At 53.8% G+C, this 17,025-nt stretch overlaps 2 protein-coding genes across 2 annotated transcripts; both read right to left on the bottom strand.

The window, feature by feature from the left end:
• Nucleotides 1–2,552: 2,552 nt before the first annotated feature.
• On the bottom strand, nucleotides 2,553–5,023 carry LOC138718551 (forkhead box protein J1-like). The gene is made up of 2 exons (XM_069853057.1): nucleotides 4,520–5,023; nucleotides 2,553–3,335 (listed from the first exon to the last, which is right to left on the bottom strand). Exons 1-2 carry the CDS (start codon nucleotides 5,021–5,023, stop codon nucleotides 2,553–2,555), a joined length of 1,287 nt encoding a protein of 428 aa, XP_069709158.1.
• A 5,932-nt stretch (nucleotides 5,024–10,955) lies between these two features.
• On the bottom strand, nucleotides 10,956–13,224 carry LOC138718550 (forkhead box protein J1-like). Its single transcript, XM_069853055.1, has 2 exons — nucleotides 12,721–13,224; nucleotides 10,956–11,735 (listed from the first exon to the last, which is right to left on the bottom strand). The coding sequence occupies exons 1-2, from the start codon at nucleotides 13,222–13,224 to the stop codon at nucleotides 10,956–10,958; spliced, it is 1,284 nt and encodes a 427-aa protein (XP_069709156.1).
• Between the last annotated feature and the right edge of the window lie 3,801 nt (nucleotides 13,225–17,025).

Genomic DNA, 17,025 nt, shown 5'->3' with positions numbered 1-17,025 from the left:
CTCAACAAAGTTTTGTACCTGTCTTCAAACCTCCTTGCTCCCTACCACTGTGAAAGATCCATGAAGCAAGGAGGAAAAGACAGGAAGATTAATGACGGGACTTAGCACAGACCCATAACCAACACAGCATGCGTGCAAGGTGATGATGACTACTGGCCTTCATTGGGAGACCCCAGGTTGACCACTGGCGCCAGGAGGAGCGCATGCGCAAGGGGAGGAGACCTGCAGACACTCCTTTCTTGGCACGTGTGGCCTGCTAGGTGGAGATTGGCACATCTCCACAGGCATAGGTGGGTCACAGGTGTATTGACTGGCATAAAAGACAGCTCTGGAGCAGCTGAATTAGGGGGGAACAGAAGACCGAGACAGAAGAAGATCCCCCCACTCTGGGATCACCTCCATCAAAGACCAAAACAGCAGAACGCCTTCTGGACCTTGTCTCCCAGAGACGCCGGACATCTGGGGACCCGTGGTGGTAGCCATGAACCCCTTTTCCTTCCCTCTTCTCCCCATCTCTTTCCTTGTTCTCTGTCTCTTTCTATCGTACGTCGCTTTACGGGCATAAGTAATAAAGTGCCAGGTTAGATTGAAGTTTGACTCCCTTGACTCTTTGAATTATTTGCGCTCTGAAACCATAAATGAAACGAACCATCACGCGTCCACGAGTGGACCGTGACAGTTGCCTGGAAAGCTGTTACTGTTAACGCTGTTAATCCCTACGAATCATTTATTACATTTATTGTTGTAATGAGTAAAACTTGATTTCACAGAGTATTGGAGAGTTTGGGCTTTTATGCTGATCGCACTTTGTGCTGCGCACCCTGTGTTAAAACACCTCGGAGCTTCCCAAACCTGCTGCCTCTTGACCCACTGCCCCCACCGCGCCTGCCCCAGCAGCTGAGCGTGTGCCGATTTTCTGCACGGCCCTGGCAGAGCCCGACTGCTTCTCAGCTTAGTTGATTTTGCAAGGATTTGGTTGTTTCTGCAGCTTTTGTGCAGCTCTGCTCACACTCCTGTGCCCACCAGGTCTCCAAAGCCACTTGTGTTTCACAGGGCATGTGGAGGGATAGAGAAGAGGAGGCTGAGGGGAGACCTTGTTGCTCTCTACAACTAATCTTTCACAGAAAGGGTCATTGGGCACTGGCAGAGGCTGCCCAGTGAGGGGATTGAGTCATGTAAATGGCAGGTGGATGAGGTGCTGAGGGGCACGGTTTAGTGGTTGATAGGAATGATTGGACTAGATGAGCCTGGAGGTCTTTCCATACCTAGCGATTCTGTGAATACAGGGGTAGGAACATGTCATGAGCAGAAGGACAGTGTTGAGTGCTTACACCATGTCACCCCCAGGAGCTCCGCGCAGGGACAGGGAAGGATGCTCCAGGGGCTGGGAGCAGCTCCCAGGCCTCGGGACAGAGCCACCCTTGTGCCACAGAGAGCGTGTAGCCGTTGTCACGCAGCTGGCTGTTTGTGCATCAGTTTTCCCATGAGGAATCACTGTGCTGCTGCGGAGCGGGGTGAGGGCATCTGTGTATCCGGGCCGGGTGTACAGGCAGGGCTGGGCTGGTGAGATGTCCCCCCACCTCCAGGAGAGAGGGTCTGACAGGGTAAGGAGGGGCTGGAGGAGAACAAGGAGGCAAAAGGCTTGTTCTTATTTATTCTTTTTAATTGTAAATAACATCCCATTAAAAGGTGAAATCACACACAAATCTCTGCAGCCCTTTGGCACCGTATGGAGGCCCCAACAGAGGGAAATATAATGAGAACAGCAAATAAAGAGAGGCCTTATCAGTACAGACAAATACATCCACACCACACTCCAGAGCCTGTAGCCCTGTGCCCACCGGACACTATCCCCACCAATGTGGTGGCATGCCAGGGGACTTCAGGCGGTGGCACCTGGACAAAGCAACAGCCCAAGGCCCTGCTCTGCCCCTTGCGTGACCTGAAGATATTCAATTCTCAGCTTGCCTCGTGCTTTACTCGGGAAGAAATGCAGAACTTTTCCAGGGAAGTTGTGGCTGCATCATCCCTGGAGGTGCTCAAGACCAGGTTGGACAGGGCCCTGGGCAGCCTGATCTTGTGGGAGGTGTCCCTGCCCATGGCAGGGGAGTTGGAACTAGATGATCTCTAAGGTCCCTTTAACCCAAAGTATTCTACGATTCTGTGGTTCTATGATTCTATGATTCTCCCACCTCCACACTCCCACCCCCTCCCCAAATTTGAGTACAAATTGCAACAAGGATAATGGGATTTTTTAAAGGCTTCTTTATTAATTCATAAGCTACAACCTCTCTCAATAAATATTGCGGCTAACATTAAAGGTCCTAAATGCTGTTGTTACAAAACAGAAATTCTCTACAATCTTTGACTTCTCAACAAGTCTAAGGCAAACCACTGACACTACAGCTTCTGCTCACTCCTACCTGATGCCTACTCTATCTCTAATAACCTACAGCGAAGGAGAGGTGAAGAATCCAGTTCTTGGAAGTCCCAGTAGCGTGGGGGAAGCATCCTGCTAAAGCACACGTGGGCTTTGATCGGTGACTGGCCTCTTACAAGAGGGAATCCAGAGTGATCCAGTTGCTCTCATCCGCTATTACAGATGCATCGCTGACTTCAAACAACTGCTCCGCATTGGCAGAATTTGAGAGGAGATCGCTTGTCCCTTCATCACAGAGATGCTGCAGGAAAGAAGTGGCCACGAAGCTTTCGTCCAGGCTCAGGCTGTTCTGGGAGGACTCAGTGAGGACCTGCTCCGGCCCCTGGGGACATTCAAAGTGGTGCCCTTGTGCCATCAACTCCAGGTTGAGCGTTTTGAGGCTGACTGGAGATAAGAGCTCCAGATCCCCAAAAGTGGAGACCTCTCTGTTCAGGCTGGGGTCAGAGTCCCCTTTCAGGGATCCCAGCTGGGTCTGCTCCTCCTGGCTCAGCAAGGCGGAATTGGAAAGCCGACACGCTTTGGCTGTTTGCTTGGGCAAGGGCTGCTTGCGCTTGAGCCCTCTTTTGCCATCCACTGGATTCCAGTTCTGGTTGCCAAGACCTTCTTCAAACTCTTTCAGCAGCAGCTGTGACTCCAGGTTGACAGAGAGGACTTTATTGGAGGCACAAGCTGAAGCAGCCAGGGAGGCACCACGCTGTGCTTCTTGCTGGGCTTTCGCAGTGGAGGCTGGGTGGATCTGCACTGGGCGCATCCTCTGCTTTTTGAAGGCACCGCTCTTGAGCTGCTCAACGTATTGCGGGTCAAGCTTCCAAAAGCCACCTCTCCCTGGCTTGTCCTTCTCTCGAGGCACCTTGATGAAGTGCTTGTTTGAGGAGAGGTTGTGCCGGATGGAGTTCTGGGAAAAAAGAGAAAAAAAACAAGGTGGAACAATCATCGGCTGGTGCCGCAACTATCTGCGTGGGGAGGCTGGTGGAGAAGCATCTTTGCAGCCAGGAGGAAGAGGAGGGTCTTTACATCCATGTGGCCCCATTACCAGTGGCAACATGTGGCATCACCATGGTGGACAGCACCATCAGGGCCCTCCTCGCATCCCCAGCTTGACCCACACCTCCTGTTAGTGTTGCGGGGAAAGCGGTTTGCTAAAATACAGGCACATGTCTGCCTGCTGCCAGGCTGACACAAACCGGACGGGCAAAACTGGAGAGGCACGGGGGCTGTCCCACCCCAGCCCTGTGTGTCCCCAGAGGTGCCTTCTGGCCCAGAGGAGCTCCGGGTAAAATCACTGCATCCTCATCAGCCACTGCTTAAAGGAGGTGGGGGGAAGACTATGGGGAAGAGAAAGAAAGAAAGAGAGGATTTTCTGCTTTTCCAGCCATATTTCCTGGTGGGTTAATATATTAATCCTTCCTCCCTGCAAGAACCTTGTGTACCTCCTGCATCTCTTCCTTCTGTCAATGAACACTTTGAATTAAAAGTGTGGTGAATATCCAGCCATGAGTTTGCAAGAGAAAGTCAAGATTCTGGTACTCAGCTTCTCCCATAGAGTCCCTCCCATAAGTTTCCCAGCACGGGGAGTCTGGGGAACACCTGTGGCCCTGGAGAGGGACCAAGGGCTTCCCTACCTTTCTCTCTGGTGGGCTTCAATAGCCTCCAGACACCCACTTGCCCAGGGAGGTGGTGGACAGTTCCTGGGCGGGGGGCTAAGAAAGGTTTAGCTCAGCCCTGCCTGGGGGAGCAGTGGTGCAGGAGAGCTGGCACGCTCTGGATTTGGGCTGGGAATAACTAGAGCAGAGGGAGGAGCAACCCAGGTGCCTCCTGCCCCACCACATTCTAGAAAGCCACCCGTGCTGGAGAGTGTCCTCTGAGATGGAGCAGGGCAGCAAGCTACAGGAAGCTGAAGTGGGAGACAGAGACACCTTCACTCCAGAGTCAAGAGGAGATGCAGGGACCAACAGCGCAATGGGGACCTTTCCACTCCATGAATGACCCTGAGCTCTCTCTTACACGATGGAAGCTGTGAAAGGCCCTTCCCAGCCATAAGGGGAGATGGGGCAGGGCAAGAGTTCTCAAATGTCCTACCTGCCACACGGGATCAGCTTGACGGAAGTAGCAGTAGTTGTCGGTAATCCACTTGTAGATGTCAGAGAGGGTGACGTGGGGCTCCTTGCTGGCTTCCATCGCCATGCAGATGAGGGTGGCATAAGAATAGGGTGGTTTGATGTAGGGGTTGGTCTGGTAGTCAATACCCGCCGTCAGCTGAGGGTGCGTGGACACAACGTGGTGCTCCGTCATCCAGCTGGAGGAGGAGATGGGCATGCGTGGAGTTTGGGGCATTTCCATGCACAGTTGGTCAGTGCCCAGGGGTGAGCACGGTGCAGCAAAGCTGGGGATGTCCTGACAGCTGTGGGGGTCCGGGCTGCTGGGGCAGCAGGAGGAGTTGCCCACGCTAGCGCTGATGATGGAGAAGTCCAGCAGCCACGTCAGGTTGGGCAGGCTGTCGTCCACATCGTCCAAGTCTCTCCTGCTGCCCTCCTGCCCTCTGTCCTTCCCTGTCTCCTCGTGGCTCAGCCACCCCTCAGCCATGCCTCATCGGCAGCTCTGGCATTCACGGGGTGCGTCTGAAGCGGAGGGAGGGGATGGAGCAGATCCTGCAATGACAACAGGGAAGGGATGAGGCTCTCTGAGGAGCAGCTGCTCTCTGGCCTGTGAGCAAGGCTGGGACTGGGTGCTCCCAGTGCCGCTGAGTGAGATCCATCCCCGGGCTGCTGCGCACCAGAGCCGTGACACCTCCCCTGGATGATCTACCAGCCCGGAACCTTGCGAAAATTCACTCAAACCCCTACATCCCAGTATCACCCAACCCTCGTGGGCCCAGCAAGTCTTGGATTCAGAAAGAAATCAATAAAACAACGACTAAAACCACCCCTTACGTAACCAACATCCAGCCCTGCTGTCCCAAACAGAGTGGGCGTTTCTCCCACACGTTGCTAAGCAGGACAAAATGTCAAGATGAAAGACCTGGACAAAACGTCTTCAGCTTCCCTCTCTTCCACGTTATTCCTGCTCCTCCCTGCTCCTGGCACCCCAACACAACGCGGTGGGGGACCGCGCAGACCCACCCCAGGCACACCCTCACGCAGAGCCAGCTGCCCGTTCAGCCCTCCGTTACTCCCAGGCTGGGGATGCAGTGTCTGCCTTCCCTGCTTTGCTACGAACCTGCGATCCCGTGTCTTTGGGCAAGGAGCGAGCCCGCCGAGGCCGGCCGGGGACGAGGAGCTCTGCACGGGCTGCGCGGGGCGGCTGGGGCTGGAGGTTCCTCCTTTCGAATGACGCTGCGCCCAACAGTCAGCGGGGGGCGGGGCCAGCAGAACCACCTGCCCCGCTCCCACAGAACAGGCTTTTCTCCCCAAAAGAAGCTTCAGGGCAGCCACACCTTGTTCCGAAGCTTGGTGCCCAGTGTCACCACCCGGCCCCTGCCAGCTCCTGTGCCCACACTAAGGGAGATCCCAGAAGCGCTCGTTGCTGCCCTTGGTTCCTCCAACAGTATCCCCAAATGGATGCAGGTTGGAGATGAGGCCGTGTCTGTTCAGAGGCCAGTGTTTCGCCTGGCAAGAAACCTTGTAGCTGCCCACAACCTGATAGACACCAAGGATTACCTGCCCGGTAAGACAGCAGTTCAAACCCTGGCTGTCTGCGTGGTCGTTGCATCCCTTCCCCGGATCTGAGAGGCTTCTCTTAAAACAACACCCTGTCTGCAGAGAAGGTCCAAAAATATGACCTGTTTGGGTGATGCAATGGTTGCAATGGGCACCCTTGGGAAAGGCCTGCGGAAGTGACACTGGATGAGTGCCTCCATCCATCTTGTGTGGTTTTCCAGGACACAAGGAGCTGGAGCCCCTCAAGTACTCAAAGGTGGCCACGGCTGCCTCTGAAGACTGATCAGGTCTACATTCCACTAGGGCCAGCAGCATCCCAGTGATGCTCTTCTGATAAGGTTTCTCTTTCCACTTTCCAGGGGCATTTGCTGAACTGCCCTCAGCTGCTGCTGCTAGCTTGAATCATATTGAAATCCCAGGATTCCGGAAAATGAAGAATACGGTGATGCAGAAGAAGTCTCTGGTCAGGTGAGGCAGGCAATCTGAGGCTGGTGTCTGTACAGGTTCACTTTTGGACCAGGGAAGAATCCGTTTCCAGCCCCAAACACATACCATTCATCACTGCCCAACAGTGGTGACGGCAGCGCTCAGAGGGCTGGGGTGGGGCTGCTGGAAGCCCCACATTTCAGAGGGTTGGTTCCTCTCTGGCCCTTCAGGAGAGTCCCCTGCATGGTTCTGCTCAGGGACAGCTGCTTGTCAGCCGAGCGTCCTGACGCAGGGATTTTACTCTCCTGAGCTGAGCGCAGCCATCAGTTGAGGTGCCAGTGGCTGCACACACAGGCACGTGGCTCGTTGCATTCTCAGGCAAATTTCCCCTGTTGTGTCCTTTCCCAGGAGGCAGCCAGCCATCCCACAGGACTCCGCTGGAAAAACCTCCGCTGGAAAAAAGCTGGTTGTGACTAGCCAGCCCAAGGGTAAACCCACACAAGGCAGCCAAGCAGCAAAGCAGAGCCAAATGCAGGCAGGGGAACCTCAGAGCTGCAGAGGAGGAGGACAAGGAGAAAAGAAAGTTCCTGTCAGACAGAAATTACTGTCAACAAGTTCTGTGACCAGGATGTACGATAAACCTGAGGTCTTCACTCCACAGCCACCAGGACTTAGGACAGCAGAATTACTGAAATCAAGGCCTGAGGCATTCTGGTCTGTGCTGAAAGAACCTCAGAAGGCCATATTAGCAGGATACAGCTTCCAGCCCTCCCTTTTGGAGTTCAGGTCTAAACACCAGTCACTGGAGACCACACCCATCACCTCCATGACTGAGTGGTCCTGACTGCAGCGATCAGGGCTTGGGGTGCCAGGAGCAGCAGGAGCATCACCTGAGGCAGCAAAACAGGTCCGTGGCCCAGGTCCGTGTTGTTTAGAGCGAACATCAAGAGATCCCCAGGCCAACCTCACGCTCAGAGCACATCCCATCGGGCTGCTCAAGGACATGCCCAACTGAGGGATGAACACTCTCTTGGTACAAGGTGTGCACACTCTTTGGGTAAAAAAAAGCTTTTTTAAAGCTCAGGTTCTTGGCTTTGAGCCATAACCTACCTGGGTTTGGCACAAAGCCTGTAAAATTTTGTAGTCCAAAGCTACGTTTTGAAGGCACAGAACACAAATCTAATGGTACAAAAGCCTCAATTTGGAGCCTAAGTCATCATTTTTAGGGCCCAAAGCTCTTTTTATTAATTTCCAAATGCTCATTCGTAGAGCCCAAAGCCACATCTTCAGGGTCCAAACCTTCATTTTAGGTCAAATACATTAAACTAGGCCTGATGCTTAGTTTTCAGGGTCAAAACCTCAGTTTTAGATCACAAAGTCTCATTTTTAGCATCCAAATATTAGTTTGAGACACAAAAGGTCATTTCAGATTCTAAATCCTCATTTCGGTATCCAAACCTAAGATTAAAGAACTCAAAAGTTTTAGATTTAGGGTCTAAATTCTCATTGACGGGGTCCAAGCCTATCTTTTGCAGCTCCAAGTCTTAATTTTAGGACCCATCATCTTATTTTAAGGCCCAAAGCTTCATCTTGCAGGTCTACACTCTCATTTTTAGGGCCAAAGCCACTTTCTTCCTAAGACTTGCAGTTGTAGAGTTTGAGTTATCACTGTAGGGTCCAAAGTACCATTTTCAGTGTCAAAAGTAATAGTTAGAGTCCAAAGCATGAGTTCTAGGGTACAAAGCCGCAATGTAATTGTTCAGACTCGTCATCTAAACCTCAATTAAGGCCTTAAAGCCTCATTTTTTTATTGTTGAAAGCCTTATTGTATCATCCAAACATATTTTGGGTCCAACATTTTTAAGGCTCAAAGAATCAGTTTCAAATCCAGATCCTAATTTTTAGAATACAAGGCCTCATCTGTAGTGTTTCAACCCTTCTTTGTTGGGGTACTAAGCTTATATTTTAGAGTTGTAATCCTCATTTTAGGGTATGAAGCTTTATTTTTAGGGTGCAAAGTCTTTAGTTTACAGACTCAAATGTGGAGAGCCAAAACTCGCATTGATATAGCCCAAAGTCTTTTTATTAGGATCCAAAGCCTATAGGACATGAAAGCCAATTTTAAGAGTATAAATCTACATTTTTAGGCTGCAAAGCCAGAGTTGAATGCGCAAGGCATGTATTGACTGGCATAAAAGACAGCTCTGGAGCAGCTGAATTAGGGGGGAACAGAAGACCGAGACAGAAGAAGACCCCCCCACTCTGGGATCACCTCCATCAAAGACCAAAACAGCAGAACGCCTTCTGGACCTTGTCTCCCAGAGACGCCGGACATCTGGGGACCCGTGGTGGTAGCCATGAACCCCTTTTCCTTCCCTCTTCTCCCCATCTCTTTCCTTGTTCTCTGTCTCTTTCTATCGTACGTCGCTTTACGGGCATAAGTAATAAAGTGCCAGGTTAGATTGAAGTTTGACTCCCTTGACTCTTTGAATTATTTGCGCTCTGAAACCATAAATGAAACGAACCATCACGCGTCCACGAGTGGACCGTGACAGTTGCCTGGAAAGCTGTTACTGTTAACGCTGTTAATCCCTACGAATCATTTATTACATTTATTGTTGTAATGAGTAAAACTTGATTTCACAGAGTATTGGAGAGTTTGGGCTTTTATGCTGATCGCACTTTGTGCTGCGCACCCTGTGTTAAAACACCTCGGAGCTTCCCAAACCTGCTGCCTCTTGACCCACTGCCCCCACCGCGCCTGCCCCAGCAGCTGAGCATGAGGTGATCTTCTTCACAGCCCTGGCAGAGCCTGACTGCTTCTCAGCTTAGTTGATTTTGCAAGGATTTGGTTGTTTCTGCAGCTTCTGTGCAGCTCTGCTCACACTCCTGTGCCCACCAGGTCTCCAAAGCCACTTGTGTTTCACAGGGCATGTGGAGGGATAGAGAAGAGGAGGCTGAGGGGAGACCTTGTTGCTCTCTACAACTAATCTTTCACAGAAAGGGTCATTGGGCACTGGCAGAGGCTGCCCAGTGAGGGGATTGAGTCATGTAAATGGCAGGTGGATGAGGTGCTGAGGGGCACGGTTTAGTGGTTGATAGGAATGATTGGACTAGATGAGCCTGGAGGTCTTTCCATACCTAGTGATTCTGTGAATACAGGGGTAGGAACATGGCATGAGCAGAAGGACAGTGTCGAGTGCTTACACCATGTCACGCCCAGGAGCTCCGCGCAGGGACAGGGAAGGATGCTCCAGGGGCTGGGAGCAGCTCCCAGGCCTCGGGACAGAGCCACCCTTGTGCCACAGAGAGCGTGTAGCCGTTGTCACGCAGCTGGCTGTTTGTGCATCAGTTTTCCCATGAGGAAAACCCATCACTGTGCTGCTGCGGAGCGGGGTGAGGGCATCTGTGTATCCGGGCCGGGTGTACAGGCAGGGCTGGGCTGGTGGGGTGACCCCCACCTCCAGGAGAGAGGGTCTGACAGGGTAAGGAGGGGCTGGAGGAGAACAAGGAGGCAAAAGGCTTGTTCTTATTTATTCTTTTTAATTGTAAATAACATCCCATTAAAAGGTGAAATCACACACAAATCTCTGCAGCCCTTTGGCACCGTATGGAGGCCCCAACAGAGGGAAATATAATGAGAACAGCAAATAAAGAGAGGCCTTATCAGTACAGACAAATACATCCACACCACACTCCAGAGCCTGTAGCCCTGTGCCCACCGGACACTATCCCCACCAATGTGGTGGCATCCCAGGGGACTTCAGGCGGTGGCACCTGGACAAAGCAACAGCCCAAGGCCCTGCTCTGCCCCTTGCGTGACCTGAAGATATTCAATTCTCAGCTTGCCTCGTGCTTTACTGGGGAAGGAATGCAGAACTTTTCCAGGGAAGTTGTGGCTGCATCATCCCTGCAGGTGCTCAAGGCCAGGTTGGACAGGGCCCTGGGCAGCCTGATCTTGTGGGAGGTGTCCCTGCCCATGGCAGGGGAGTTGGAACTAGATGATCTCTAAGGTCCCTTTAACCCAAAGTATTCTACGATTCTGTGGTTCTATGATTCTATGATTCTCCCACCTCCACACTCCCACCCTCTCCCCAAATTTGAGTACAAATTGCAACAAGGATAATGGGATTTTTTAAAGGCTTCTTTATTAATTCATAAGCTACAACCTCTCTCAATAAATATTGCGGCTAACATTAAAGGTCCTAAATGCTGTTGTTACTAAACAGAAATTCTCTACAATCTTTGACTTCTCAACAAGTCTAAGGCAAACCACTGACACTACAGCTTCTGCTCACTCCTACCTGATGCCTACTCTATCTCTAATAACCTACAGCGAAGGAGAGGTGAAGAATCCAGTTCTTGGAAGTCCCAGTAGCGTGGGAGGAGCATCCTGCTAAAGCACACGTGGGCTTTGATCGGTGACTGGCCTCTTACAAGAGGGAATCCAGAGTGATCCAGTTGCTGACATCCGCTATTACAGAGGCGTCGTTGACTTCAAACAACTGCTCCGCATTGGCAGAATTTGAGAGATCGCTTGTCCCTTCATCACAGAGATGCTGCAGGAAAGAAGTGGCCACGAAGCTTTCGTCCAGGCTCAGGCTGTTCTGGGAGGACTCAGTGAGGACCTGCTCCGGCCCCTGGGGACATTCAAAGTGGTGCCCTTGTGCCATCAACTCCAGGTTGAGCGTTTTGAGGCTGACTGGAGATAAGAGCTCCAGATCCCCAAAAGTGGAGACCTCTCTGTTCAGGCTGGGGTCAGAGTCCCCTTTCAGGGATCCCAGCTGGGTCTGCTCCTCCTGGCTCAGCAAGGCGGAATTGGAAAGCCGACACGCTTTGGCTGTTTGCTTGGGCAAGGGCTGCTTGCGCTTGAGCCCTCTTTTGCCATCCACTGGATTCCAGTTCTGGTTGCCAAGACATTCTTCAAACTCTTTCAGCAGCAGCTGTGACTCCAGGTTGACAGAGAGGACTTTATTGGAGGCACAAGCTGAAGCAGCCAGGGAGGCACCACGCTGTGCTTCTTGCTGGGCTTTCGCAGTGGAGGCTGGGTGGATCTGCACTGGGCGCATCCTCTGCTTTTTGAAGGCACCGCTCTTGAGCTGCTCAATGTATTGCGGGTCAAGCTTCCAAAAGCCACCTCTCCCTGGCTTGTCCTTCTCTCGAGGCACCTTGATGAAGCGCTTGTTTGAGGAGAGGTTGTGCCGGATGGAGTTCTGCGAAAAAAGAGAAAAAAAAACAAGGTGGAACAATCATCGGCTGGTGCCGCAACTATCTGCGTGGGGAGGCTGGTGGAGAAGCATCTTTGCAGCCAGGAGGAAGAGGAGGGTCTTTACATCCATGTGGCCCCATTACCAGCGGCAACATGTGGCATCACCATGGTGGACAGCACCATCAGACAGCACTGCATCCTCATCAGCCACTGCTTAAAGGAGGTGGGGGGAAGACTATGGGGAAGAGAAAGAAAGAAAAAGAGGATTTTCTGCTTTTCCAGCCATATTTCCTGGTGGGTTAATATATTAATCCTTCCTCCCATCAAGAACCTTGTGTACCTCCTGCATCTCTTCCTTCTGTCAATGAACACTTTGAATTAAAAGTGTGGTGAATATCCAGCCATGAGTTTGCAAGAGAAAGTCAAGATTCTGGTACTCAGCTTCTCCCATAGAGTCCCTCCCGTAAGTTTCCCAGCACGGGGAGTCTGGGGAACACCTGTGGCCCTGGAGAGGGACCAAGGGCTTCCCTACCTTTCTCTCTGGTGGGCTTCAATAGCCTCCAGACACCCACTTGCCCAGGGAGGTGGTGGACAGTTCCTGGGCGGGGGGCTAAGAAAGGTTTAGCTCAGCCCTGCCTGGGGGAGCAGTGGTGCAGGATAGCTGGCACGCTCTGGATTTGGGCTGGGAATAACTAGAGCAGAGGGAGGAGCAACCCAGGTGCCTCCTGCCCCACCACATTCTAGAAAGCCACCCGTGCTGGAGAGTGTCCTCTGAGATGGAGCAGGGCAGCAAGCTACAGGAAGCTGAAGTGGGAGACAGAGACACCTTCACTCCAGAGTCAAGAGGAGATGCAGGGACCAACAGCGCAATGGGGACCTTTCCACTCCAAAAATGACCCTGAGCTCTCTCTTACACGATGGAAGCTGTGAAAGGCCCTTCCCAGCCATAAGGGGAGATGGGGCAGGGCAAGAGTTCTCAAATGTCCTACCTGCCACACGGGATCAGCTTGACGGAAGTAGCAGAAGTTGTCGGTAATCCACTTGTAGATGTCAGAGAGGGTGACGTGGGGCTCCTTGCTGGCTTCCATCGCCATGCAGATGAGGGTGGCATAAGAATAGGGTGGTTTGATGTAGGGGTTGGTCTGGTAGTCAATACCCGCCGTCAGCTGAGGGTGCGTGGACACAACGTGGTGCTCCGTCATCCAGCTGGAGGAGGAGATGGGCATGCGTGGAGTTTGGGGCATTTCCATGCACAGTTGGTCAGTGCCCAGGGGTGAGCACGGTGCAGCAAAGCTGGGGATGCCCTGACAGCTGTGGGGGTCCGGGCTGCTGGGGCAGCAGGAGGAGTTGCCCATGCTAGCGCTGATGATGGAGAAGTCCAGCAGCCACGTCAGGTTGGGCAGGCTGTCGTCCACATCGTCCGAGTCTCTCCTGCTGCCCTCCTGCCCTCTGTCCTTCCCTGTCTCCTCGTGGCTCAGCCACCCCTCAGCCATGCCTCATCGGCAGCTCTGGCATTCACGGGGTGCGTCTGAAGCGGAGGGAGGGGATGGAGCAGATCCTGCAATGACAACAGGGAAGGGATGAGGCTCTCTGAGGAGCAGCTGCTCTCTGGCCTGTGAGCAAGGCTGGGACTGGGTGCTCCCAGTGCCGCTGAGTGAGATCCATCCCCGGGCTGCTGCGCACCAGAGCCGTGACACCTCCCCTGGGTGATCTACCAGCCCGGAAGCTTGCGAAAATTCACTCAAACCCCTACATCCCAGTATCACCCAACCCTCGTGGGCCCAGCAAGTCTTGGACTCAGAAAGTAATCAATAAAACAACAACGACTAAAACCACCCCTTACGTAACCAACATCCAGCCCTGCCGTCCCAAACAGAGTGGACGTTTCTCCCACACGTTGCTAAGCAGGACAAAATGTCAAGATGAAAGACCTGGACAAAACGTCTTCAGCTTCCCTCTCTTCCACGTTATTCCTGCTCCTCCCTGCTCCTGGCACCCCAACACAACGCGGTGGGGGACCGCGCAGACCCACCCCAGGCACACCCTCACGCAGAGCCAGCTGCCCGTTCAGCCCTCCGTTACTCCCAGGCTGGGGATGCAGTGTCTGCCTTCCCTGCTTTGCTACGAACCTGCGATCCCGTGTCTTTGGGCAAGGAGCGAGCCCGCCGAGGCCGGCCGGGGACGAGGAGCTCTGCACGGGCTGCGCGGGGCGGCTGGGGCTGGAGGTTCCTCCTTTCGAATGATGCTGCGCCCAACAGTCAGCGGGGGGCGGGGCCAGCAGAACCACCTGCCCCGCTCCCACAGAACAGGCTTTTCTCCCCAAAAGAAGCTTCAGGGCAGCCACACCTTGTTCCGAAGCTTGGTGCCCAGTGTCACCACCCGGCCCCTGCCAGCTCCTGTGCCCACACTAAGGGAGATCCCAGAAGCACTCGCTGCCGTGGTCTGGATGGGGGCACGGGGGAATTCAAAGAAGAAAAAGAGTGATAACAATAACCATCCTCTGTGCAAACTCACTGCTCCTGACAGCCGGCTTCGCTCCAGCCACACGGCTCAGCCCTCAGCACTGCTATCCCATGGGCTCGTCCCATCTCCCTCCCCAGAGAGTCCAACGCTCCCCGCGGCTTTCTGACACCGCTGCCGCCCCTGAACCCGTCCGAGTGACATCCCCCAACTTGAAAATAACAGTTGCCATAGGAGATCAGCTTTTATTGTCTGATATGTTGTCTTTCAAGGTCTGCATTCCCCACAACGAAGCCGGCTGAGACACCTCTCCCTCTGCCATGCTCTCCTCCTCTTCTTCCACAAGGATTTCTTCACGCCAGCTGCTGATTGAGCTGCTTTCCTGATGTCACCGTGTCTCACAACTGCAGCCAACTGCCGTTTTCTGCTATGTGGAAGCTCTTCATAGTGATTTAAAGAGAAGGTGGCTGGGAGAGAGACACTTCGCTACGGCCACCATCATTCCTAGAGTGGACAACGCGAAGATGTGAAGCTGTGCGATGTCAGGCCTCAATCCTTTGAGGCTTTTTAGACCCCACTGGATGAACCCCCCCAGCATCTTGGCCTGACATCCTCACTGGCACTGCTGGAGCTTGAGGTCTAAAGGACTACCCACCCCGTCCTTCCCAACTTGCATGAACTGGTGACCGTATGATTTCCGTGCTCCTCTTTTCCACCCTGCTTCCCACCCCCATCCACCTAGATCCATTCCTTTCCCCAGCCTTTGGTCCTTCCCAAGGAATTCCCTGCACACGATGTCTGGGGGACCTGTGGGACAGGCACACAAGGTTTGCATGATGGAGGAGGGCTGCAGCCTTTGTGCCTCAGCTGAGTGGAGAGAAGCAGCTCCGAGTGCTGAGCAAAGACAGCCCTTGTTTCCCTGGAATCTCCTCTGCTAGCAGGGGGCAGCAAGCTTGGGGAAAGCCAAGGAACATGCGTGTGGAAGGGAGCCCTTAGGCTGCGCACGCTGGTGGGACAGCTGCTGCTTCTCTGCAGAGCTCCAGGAGAACCTTTTGGGAGGCCCCTGGCTGTCCAACTCCACAGCTTCTGGAGTTTCTCCACTCTCTGGTCCGTTTGGGAGGCAAGGTCAGGACCTTGGCACAGCTGTCTTTGCAGGACACGAGCTTTGCAAGAGGAGGACTTAGAACACACACACACTCACACACACACACACAAAAAAAAAAAGGCAATCTGTGGTAAAAACTGGGCTCCCAGGGGTATTCAGCACCTGGAGTGATGCCCCGTCTCCCCAACCTCTCAGTGTCAGTCCCAAGCCCAGCTCAGTCACCATGGGCTGGGCAGGGGCTGCGTTAACACCCTCATCCCCCTCTCCCAATGCAAATAGTTCTGCAAGCAGAGAGGTGCTGGCAAGTGAACACACAATCCTGTTACTGAATTAAACAAGGAACAGGGATCTGGGAGAGGGCTGGGGCTGGAGAGGGTGAGTGGAGGCACCGGCCTTTGGATCTCTCTGTGTCCCAGCACTGCCCACCGCCGCTCCGTCCTTGTCCAGATTCACCTCTCAGAGGCTCCTCTAGTGTTTGGCCAGCCGGCGCACCGGCTTTGTCTTTTTTTTCTTCAGTGGGATGTTATCCTGCAGGGAGGCCTCCTGCTTCTTGGTGGTGTTGGCTCTACCCGGCAGGAGATGCCGGAGGTGCCGGTCAGGAACATCTGCCCTGAGAGGGAGGAGGCTGAGGCAGGGTGCAGGCGGGGCTGATGGGGGCTGGGAGCAGAGGCACTGTCCTCGATGTCCCCAGCCTTGTTGGACATCTCTGATGGCTTGTGGTTGCTGCTGAAAAGGGTGGGGTTTTAGTGGGGTTATGGTGGGGGTCTGTCCCAGCTGTGGGGAAGCGTCGTGGGGCAGGGGGTGGGTGTCCTACCCTGAGGGGTCTGCCAGCGCAAGGGCTGTGCCAGCACTTAGTGAGAGTTGAAGGAGCCTTCCCCTGCACCCTCAGATGGGATCTGGGAGCCTGTGGGACACCAGACTTGTCCAGATTTATTGTGCCGACAGCAGGGAATAGCGAGGCGAGAAAAACACGTGCAGCCCCTGTGGGACAAGTGATGGGCTCCGTCCTTCCTTCTGGCCACAGGAGGATGTCCTGGGTGTCAGGACAGGACATCTCACCACCCAGGAAGGCAAGGCTGAGGAAGGCCCTTGGTGCTGGGCTCAGCACTGGCGTGGGGATGGGGCACAGCCGTGTCTCCTGCCAGGTGCAAACGCGGCTGATGTGAGCAGCTCCTGTCACGCAGCTCCTCCTGCCGTGGCTGTAGCTGGAGCACGGACTGGGGCTGAGGCACCTCTGCTACGAGGACAGGCTGAGAGAGTTTGGGTTGTTCAGCCTGGAGAAGAGAAGGCTCTCGGGAGACCTCGTAGTGGCCTTGTGGCACCTGAAGGGGCTACAATAAAGCTGGGGATGGCACATGGTGACAGGGCGAGTGGGAGTGAGTTCAGGTTTGAAAGGGGAGGACTTAGAGTAGACATGAGGAAGAAATTCCTTGTGATGAGGCTGGTGTTGCCTGCAGAGTGGGACAGGGATCGGGGGGACAGGGACTCGAGGCCCTGGTCTGCAACACCAGCAGGGACAGCTGGAAAACCTCTGGGGACTCTCCTGGTCAGGTCTTTGTGGCCGTGGTCTGCTGCTCAGCCCTACTGGACGTCTGTGCCTGCGTCTCTGTCCTTTCTTGGGATGGGTATGCTGGGATCCTTCCCCTGGGATGCTCCGGAGGAGAGGTGAATGGGGAGAGGAGGGAGGGAGGGAGAGGACGCCACCTTCCTGTCTTCTGTGGCAGGAGGT

The sequence above is a fragment of the Phaenicophaeus curvirostris genome, chromosome 3 (genome assembly GCF_032191515.1).
Source record: "Phaenicophaeus curvirostris isolate KB17595 chromosome 3, BPBGC_Pcur_1.0, whole genome shotgun sequence".
NCBI classification, from domain to species: Eukaryota; Metazoa; Chordata; class Aves; order Cuculiformes; family Cuculidae; genus Phaenicophaeus; species Phaenicophaeus curvirostris.
The sequence above is the reverse complement of the archived record's forward strand: the minus strand, read 5'-3'. Positions and strand labels throughout refer to the sequence as shown.